This window comes from Myotis brandtii, unplaced genomic scaffold (genome assembly GCF_000412655.1).
Source record: "Myotis brandtii unplaced genomic scaffold, ASM41265v1 scaffold550, whole genome shotgun sequence".
NCBI lineage: Eukaryota > Metazoa > Chordata > Mammalia > Chiroptera > Vespertilionidae > Myotis > Myotis brandtii.
In genome coordinates this window covers 2,690,759-2,699,357 of record NW_005370043.1, presented here as the reverse complement: position 1 = coordinate 2,699,357, position 8,599 = coordinate 2,690,759, and the positions used below count along the sequence as shown (strand labels likewise).

At 46.9% G+C, this 8,599-nt stretch overlaps 1 protein-coding gene across 3 annotated transcripts in view; it reads left to right on the top strand.

Annotated features, from left to right (window-relative positions):
• Positions 1-8,599, top strand: part of PDCD11 (programmed cell death 11) — a 41,541-nt gene that overhangs the window by 17,248 nt on the left and 15,694 nt on the right. For all 3 annotated transcript variants that reach the window (XM_014549416.1, XM_005878216.2, XM_014549415.1), the window contains exons 11-19: positions 142-202; positions 802-948; positions 2,190-2,441; positions 2,919-3,053; positions 3,618-3,812; positions 4,717-4,887; positions 5,932-6,151; positions 6,891-7,040; positions 7,264-7,379. In XM_014549416.1, coding sequence (XP_014404902.1) covers positions 142-202; positions 802-948; positions 2,190-2,441; positions 2,919-3,053; positions 3,618-3,812; positions 4,717-4,887; positions 5,932-6,151; positions 6,891-7,040; positions 7,264-7,379 — 1,447 coding nt within the window. The remainder of the gene's footprint in view (positions 1-141; positions 203-801; positions 949-2,189; positions 2,442-2,918; positions 3,054-3,617; positions 3,813-4,716; positions 4,888-5,931; positions 6,152-6,890; positions 7,041-7,263; positions 7,380-8,599) is intronic.

The following is an 8,599-nucleotide window of genomic DNA, read 5'->3' as shown; positions in this document are numbered from 1 at the left end:
GTAGAGGTGTGTTCTATGCATTCACATTTTCTCCTGGCCTTGCTTGGTGAAGTTTCCTTTGTTGCCCACATGATTTTAGTAGCCCTGAATTTTAGGTAAAATCTGCTCTAGTTTATTTAATCTTGTATTTTCCTTTTCTAGGTCTATTATTGAAGCTCAGTTCCTTGGATATCATGACATCAAACCTGGGGCATTGGTAAAGGTAAGACCTCAAGCATATAGATATTCCTCCAGCTTCAGACATTGTTTATTTCACAGGTTAACTGTCAGCTATTGTCCTCATGTGAACACATTTATAGTCACATTCCTTGCTTCTGCCTGCTAACTGGAATTTCTTTTTCTTCCCTTGGGTAACTCATCATTTATTTCAAGGTAAAGTCTTACTAATGCCACCCAACTACAGAAGCGGTAGGTCAAAACCCTGGAATTTAACAGTGTTTATTAGACCCGGTCAAAAAGTTAGTTGTGTGATAATTGAGCTACCGGGGATATGGGTAAGAAGCCATTTCCAGTTGCCTCTCCTGTTCCATTTGAGCCGCTCCCCTTTATTTTATTTTATCTTTTAACTGTGTCCACTTTTTAAAAAATATACTTTTATTGATTTCAGAGGGGAAGAGAGAGAGAGAGAGAGAGAGAGAGAGAGAGAGAGAGAGAGAGAGGCAGGCCCAGTGAGAGAGAGAGAGAGAGAGGCAGGCCTGGTTAACTCAGGAACCTGGTCTTTGAAAGAGGTGTGACATGCTTTGTAAGAGGTGGAGGAAAGATCATTCTTGAGGCATGGCATCTTTTCTTGTTACTCCCTAGGGCACAGTGCTGACCATAAAGCCATATGGGATGTTGGTGAAAGTGAGTGAGCAAATCAGGGGCTTGGTACCTCCCATGCACCTGGCCGACATCCCGATGAAGAATCCAGAGAAGAAGTACCACATCGGGGATGAAGTCACATGCCGGGTGAGCCTTCTGATGGGTGTCTGTTGGGGTTTTGGCCATATGGGAAGAGAGCAATGCTTTTCAGATGAAGTTTTTGTCCTTTTCCACAAAATGACCATGTAACGTCTGCAGTGTTGTGCCTGGCATTGGGAAGGGAAAACTGGCTTTCTGTTCTGTGATTATATCTCAGAAAGGGGAGGTAAGGGTGGGCTGGGACAGCAAGAATCATTGATGATAGCATTAGCAGCTACCATATAACATGTATTTTGTGCCAGTTGCTGTTCTAGGCACATGAAATTCATTATTTCATTTAATCTTTAAAACAACCCTGTAAAGTAATTATTGTTATCTTGATTTTGCAGGTGGGGAAATTAAAGTTTAGGAAAGCCAAATATTTTGCCGAAAGTCACACAGCTAATAAATGGCAGAACAGTTTTCAAATTTAGCTCTATGTAACAGTAATGTATTCTCGCTTTGTAGCAGAGGTGGGGCTTGAATTAGAAAGGATGGTAGGATTTGGAAGGTTGAGGAGGAACAAGGGGTGTGTCAGGCACAGAAGTAGCCCAGCCAAAACTGTTAAAACTGAGTGGTTTATTACAAAGGCTTGAATCCCAAGAGAAGCTTCACAAAGTTGAAAAAGATTAAATGTGATAGTACACAGTACTTTTCATTGTTTTCATTTTATTCCATTCCTTATTTTCATTTTATTTCATTACAGTGTTTTCTTGTTTTCATTTTATTTCATTACCATTGAGTCAACAAAGCAATTGATTACCCATTGGCACAATGTTTTATAGTTGTGGGGTCAGGAGGCTTTGAAGTGGAAGAATTTCTCTGCCCTTAAGGAGATGGTTTTCTGAAGGATGAGAGATGGTTGGACTCTCAGTCTTAGTTTATAGCTAATATATAGTAGTATTGAGATGGTAAATTGGTTCAGTTATTCAATCAGACAAGATGCTAGTGGTCTAGGAAGTAGCTAAGGCAGGTAGAAGTAACTGACACGGGACTCTGAAGGTGTAGTGAGATGACGGGTGTTGCTACAGTTCCAGGAGGGAGCTTATCGGAGGAAGTACATTTGAAATAGAGATGATTACTCCTTAGATAGTCAACAGGAAGCAGGGAGGGTCTGCAGCTGAGATTATTCTTATAGGGAAAGAGAGAGTAGGTTCTTAGGAACGACCATGGCCTTTGGGTTCAGGGGTTGCAGAGACCAGCTCTCTTGATAACTGGTAACTTGATGACAGCCAGTATCCTTTCCCTAGGTTTTGCTTTGTGACCCTGAAGCCAAGAAGCTGATGATGACCCTGAAGAAAACCCTGGTTGAATCCAAACTACCTGCCATTACCTGTTATGACGACACTAAGCCTGGTCTGCAGACACATGGCTTCATCCTCAGGGTCAAGGACTACGGCTGCATTGTGAAGTTCTACAATGATGTGCAGGGACTGGTACCCAAGCATGAGCTCAGTGCTGAGTATGTCCCTGACCCAGAGAGGGTCTTTTACACTGGCCAGGTAATACTCTTCCCCGGCGGGCCCCTACCCTTAGTGACCCCATGAACACAGATTTAAAGGAGTAGCATGGAGAACTATTTTTTAAGGGATGAGGAAGAGGCATGTGGGGCACTGGGCCTGAGCCAGCTTGGTGTAGGAGATGGGAACAGAACAGAGAGAAACCCTCAAGGGGCTTCATTGGATGCTGGCAAACGAATGAACCACCAGGGGGCAGTGCCATAAAACCAGTGAACCTGGGTCTGTCTGGGAAAAATAATTTTTTTAAAACTTGGGATTGTACCAAAAATTTATTCATGTCTTCTTTACCCAAAAGCTGACTCGGGGGGTGTTCTGTATAGCTCTTTTCACTGCGTTCTGATCTGATCTAGGATCTGGGTGGCTTTCCCAAGGCCCCTGCAGCGCTGGTGGAGGGCCTCTCTCCAGGTCCAGACAGGCCCTTTGGGAGGAGTTAGCCAACCAGGTGTGGTTTCTCTCCAGGTGGTGAAGGTTTCGGTGCTGAACTGTGAGCCATCCAAAGAGAGGATGCTCTTGTCCTTCAGGCTGTTGAGTGACCCAAAGAAAGAGCATGTGGGACAAAGTCAGAAGAAAAGAAAAGCCGTTAACGTTGGGCAGGTACCCAGACTTCTCCAGACAAGTTGTTTTAGTTTCTAGTTGCTGAGAGCAGGGTGCCACTGGCACATGGGATACTGAAACCGCTGGAGGGGAAAGATTGAGGTAGTTAGCTAAGATCCTGGGGCCAGAGGAAATTGAGGTTTTTGTGGGAGAACCTCATATGTTTTTTCCTTTGTCTCAGAGCAAATGGAAGCTGTCCAGGAAAGGAAAGTTGTGTCATGGTGTGGCTTTTTGGCCGTGTACTGCTGCCCTCTTTCCTCTCTGGTCTCTAGGGCCATCCTGCAAGACTGTCTTTGCTCTGGGACCCCGAGGAGGGACTTGGGAGAGGAATGATATCACACAAATGGGTCCTGATGTGTGTGTATGTGTGTGCATGTGCGTGTGCGCGGCTGCTGGGTCTTTGGGGATGATGGTGTGGGGTGTGGAAGACAGCTTCTCTGATCTTGACCTTTCTATGGTTCCTGGTGCTGGAATTTGATGCCTCTGATCTCTGCCTGGCCCAGACGAGGTTGCTCTCTGTGCACGAGACAAGTGCTGTTTTTTTGTCTTTCTCTTCCCTGGTAGTTGGTGGATGTGAAGGTTTTAGAGAAGACTAAAGACGGGCTGGAGGTGACTGTCCTGCCCCACAACATCCCTGCTTTCCTTCCCACGTCTCATCTGTCAGACCACGTCGCCAACGGCCCCCTGTTACATCACTGGCTCCAGGCTGGTGACACCCTTCACAGAGTCCTGTGTCTGAGTCAGAGTGAGGGACATGTTGTATCCTTTACTGGTATCTGGGGAGCCATGGAAGGTTGTGGGGGAGGACATGGGTACTCTCGGGGGGGAACTGGGTTGGGCTATGCTCTTAGCTGGAAACTCCATGGAAAAAGTAGGCCATTTGGCTACAGAAATACTTCCATAAAACCAAACCAGTGAACAAGCTTGCACTTTCCCTGTATTTCCCTGGTAGAAAGTAAGAGTGGGGTTGGAATCCTGCCAGCAGATGCTGATGGTCAGGGCAAAGTGGGAGTCCAGGGGTGGGGGAGGCAGTGTGGCCTGCCAGGCCCAGCGAGATATTTCCAGTAGCTCCCTGGCCTTGGCAGGGCACTTGAGTTGGAATAATTAAGGTAGTTGCTGTCCATCTTTTTTCCCCTCCCCCCAAAGGGATTTGGGGTTCAGAATATTCCCTTTGATCTTGGGATGGGTGTTTTGAAGGAGAACATTGCCTCTTTTTCACCGAGCATGAAATCTGCTTGGGGTGAAGCGAGGCAGAGGAGGTGAGGTAGGGTGGTTAGTGTGAGGTTGGTGGAGAATTGTGTCATGGCCAGTCCAGCTGCCAAGCCACAGGGAAGAGCCATTCCCATTTTGGTCCCCCCCAGTAATCTGGAGGCGAGTTAAGGAGAAGAATAGCACAAACTTGATGCTCAAACTTGACGGCATCAGAATCATGTGGAGGGCCTGTTCAGACAGCTTGCAACCACCCCCTCAGAGTTTCTGATACATAGGTCTGGGGTGATGCTTAAGAATTTGCATTTCTAACAAGTTCCAGGTGCTGTTGCTGCTGCTGGTCTGCACACGTAGAGAATCACGCTAGTAGCAGAGGGCGCATAGGGGAGAAGGATGGGAAAGACAGATATTTCATCTGCCCTTTCTGGAATATTCCTTGATGAAGCACCACTAGCTCCTTTGTAGGAAGCCAGCTTTGGTCTCCACAGTAGAGGGAGGCCAGGATCCCAAGACCTTCTCAGAAATCCATCCTGGAATGCTGCTCATTGGCTTTGTGAAGAGCATCAAGGACTACGGCGTGTTCGTCCAGTTCCCCTCAGGCCTTAGCGGACTGGCCCCCAAAGCTGTAAGTTCAGCTCCATGCGCAAGGGCACAGGGTCACGGAACCTGGGGTTGATGGGAAGGAGCAAGAGACAGTCCCTTGAAAGATTTTCAGGGGCGTGGCATGGAGGCGCTTGGCTCTGGGAGCGGGGCTCAGGTTCAGTCCGGGCTCCTATTGCCCAGCTGTGTCCTCCTGGAGGAAGGGATACCTTTCACTTCACACTGGAGCAATGGGTAGATGGGCAGAGGCCCAGTATCCAGTGTAAGGATACTGAACTTGTTTTTATACTCTCGGCATGTTAGATGGGGAAATCGATTTTCCTGAGCAGCCGAGTACAGGTGTTACAGCCTGCTGGGGTTTTTGAGGTGTTATGGTACCAGAATACCCTTGACATTATCCCCACCCTTAAGCACCACGTCTTTGAATTTTAAACTTTTCAAACTGGAAAAGAACCCTAGGTATCCCGTGGTTGAACCCCTCAGGCCTGCTGAATAAACTGAGCCAGAGCCGGGAGGAGTCTTACCAGAGTCCGTGTAACACAGTGGTGAGCATATGGCTTGTAGCTCATTTCTGCCACAGATAATTCGTAAATATTTCTTCCCTTCCATAGATTTGTCTTTCTGGTATTTTGTCTGGGAAAATCACATTTGCATCTCCTGCCAGAACAGTTTAAAAAATGGGAGAAGAAGGGAGGACCCCAGAAACATACATAGTGAAGGGAGGAGGGCTGTCATTGGATGTTAGAGACATGGACAGTGTGGGGGCCCCCTGGCTTGCCCCTGATGTGCCTTCTTGGCTGGATGCCCTCTTGGAGGCTGTGTTGGGCAGCCTGGGCCTCTCCTGTTTTTATGGAAGGGCAGTGGAGCTGCACTCAGAGGGCCGGGGGCAACGTCCTGGGTCCTGTGTGCCCTCCCCATCTCTCAGACTCCTTTCTGGGCACATTAACTGGATTGTCTTAATAGAGACTTCTTTCCCTTTAATTTTCTGCCCATTCCTTTGGGCACATTAACTGGATTGTCTTAATAGAGACTTCTTTTCCTTTTTTAATTTTCTGCCCATTCCTTCTAGATCATGAGTGACAAATTTGTGACCTCCACAAGTGACCACTTCGTCGAGGGGCAGACGGTGGTTGCAAAGGTGACCAACGTGGACGAGGAGAAGCAGCGGATGCTGCTGTCGCTGCGGCTGTCGGACTGTACTCTGGGAGATCTGGCTACCACCAGCCTCCTCCTCCTGAGCCAGTGCCTGGAGGAGCGGCAGGGCGTGCGCAGCCTCATGAGCAACCGAGGTGGGAGCAGGAGGGAAGAGGATGAGGGTCAGGGGTGGGGAGCATGTCTTATAACTTATGCCCGTCTGATGGGTGTATGACATAAAGTGCACAAATCCTTTAGGGTACAGCTCAGTAAATGTGTATAAAATGAACACCCCTGTTTAACCACCACCCAGCTTCAGATAAAGATTATTACCAGCATCCCAGAAGTCCCCCTGTGTTCCTGCCCAGTCCAGAGCATAATTTTCCTTAGTTCTGTGGCCTCAGGTTTGCATGTGTTGTGAATCCATTCACCTCCTCACTTTTTGTTCCGTTTTCAACAAATATATAGTGGATGATAAATTGGAAAGGGACCCGCTAGAACACTTTGTGAGGGGATATTATTCTGACCCTCCTAAGCTTTGAACTATTGTGTCAGATTGTTGGAACCCTTTTCGGGATTCAGGAATAAGAAGCTTGAGAGGGTAGATTCTAAACAGAAAGAATGAAAATTCAGAAACCAAAGGAAAGCGTGTGTTACTGGCATTTGCTGGCTATATTCATGAATCGTGGCCAGGTAGGATTAGCAAGAGGCAGAGGTGTCTCCCTTTATGATAGGACTTTTCATGGGTATGGGACAATTTTACTAAAAGTGATTTTACCTTCACTGTGGTTCCAGCGCTCCACTGTCGCTCTATGTAGTAGCACATTTCTGAAGGAAAAGAATGGTAAGAATGTTTCTGCTTGCTAATTCCTGTTTCCTTTGGGTCTCTGGTAGACTCTGTGTTGATCCAGACGCTGGCTGAGATGACCCCAGGGATGGTCCTTGACCTAGAGGTGCAAGAGGTGTTGGAAGATGGCTCTGTGGTGTTCAGTGAGGGCCCAGTGCCTGGTCTGGTCCTTAGAGCCAGCAAATACCATCGGGCAGGTGAGTGCTTCGGTTTTGCCCACCATGGTTGGTGGGGGAAACCCTTTGCCCCTTGCTTCCTCTCCTGGACTCAGAATTTCCAAATACATAGGGTAATGAGCTGATTCGGTAGAAACTTGTCGTATGCAATCAGGACAACGGACAGCAGGGCTCTTGGAGAGATGCTGTCTCCCTCCCCCCTGCTCCAGGGGGTGGTCATGTTGTGTTTGGTTCTGCACTGCAGGGCAGGAGGTGGAATCTGGGCAGAAAAAGAAGGCTGTGATCTTGAATGTTGACATGTTGAAGTTGGAAGTACATGTTTCCCTTTGCCACGATTTGGTGAATAGGAAAACTAAAAAGGTAAGCTTGCTGATGACTTTCATTTCCATGATTTTGAAGGCATTATACACCCCTTCAATCCCACATACTTTGCTCCGGGATTCTGACACAAATGCTTGGAGGTAGGGTGGATTTATCTGCATCATTCCCACCCAGTTTGTACCTCTCATCCCGGTGTAGTTATTAATAGCTCAGACTTTCGGGTTCAGATAATAAATTTTATGGTCACCTGTTTTAAGGGCCAAGCAGGTTGTGTAAATGAGTGAAGTGAGCCAGGTGGGTGGGTTATAGGGAGTGGTAGCAGTAAGTGCTGACAGCCTGCAGCCCGCTGAGGGACAGAGACCATTCGTTTCCATTTGGTTGTTGTCAGGTGGGAACATCTGGGTCTGGTGTTGCTGTCTTTGATTTTTTAAAATATAAATATTTTTGTTAATTTCAGAGAGGAAGAGAGAGAGATAGACTCATCAATGATGAGACAGGATCGTTGATCAGTTGCCTCCTGCATGCCCCCCAACTGGGGACCTAGCCCACAACCCGGGCATATGCCCTGATTGGGAATCAAACTTTGACCTCCTGGCTTATAGGTTGATGCTCAACCACCGAGCCACACCAGCCAGGCTATCTCCGAATTTTAAGAGAAGGCAGAATTTGGATTTTTATTTGAAATAAGAGTGGGAAAGGTTGAAAACCATGTTTTAAAAACATTGTATGACCCAAACAAAACATGTCTGTGGGTAGTTCTGACCTCCAGGCTGCTCATCGACACCCTCTCCTGATACTTTTGTGTGAGAGAAGAATGGGTTCAAGGAAAATCTCAAAATTAGTAGTATTTTTCTCTGGATGACATATATTTGGTCTGTCTAAAGTTTTAAGCACCCAATTGCGTAGGGTATGGTGCAGAGAATTACATACGTATAATCCTTAACCTCTAGTTGCTTGTAAGTTTGAGACTTTGAGAGACAAAGAGAAATAGAAAGCAATACTAACCCCTCAGTAAGTGTCCTTGCAGGTCCTTGTTCCATTTTATCCAAGTGAAGCTGGTGCACTTGGATGCACAGTTTGGACATGAGCACAGTTTGGATTTGGGGGCAAGATAGACTGAATGGCTTGCACATAGTAAGCTCTCAGGAGTGACTCTATTTGTTGAGCGAAAGAGTAAAAAATTGGGGGAGAGCTGTAGAACTAAGAGAGTAGGAACCAGTGTCTTAGAACTAGAGAATAAGTAGAAGTCGCCTGCTGAT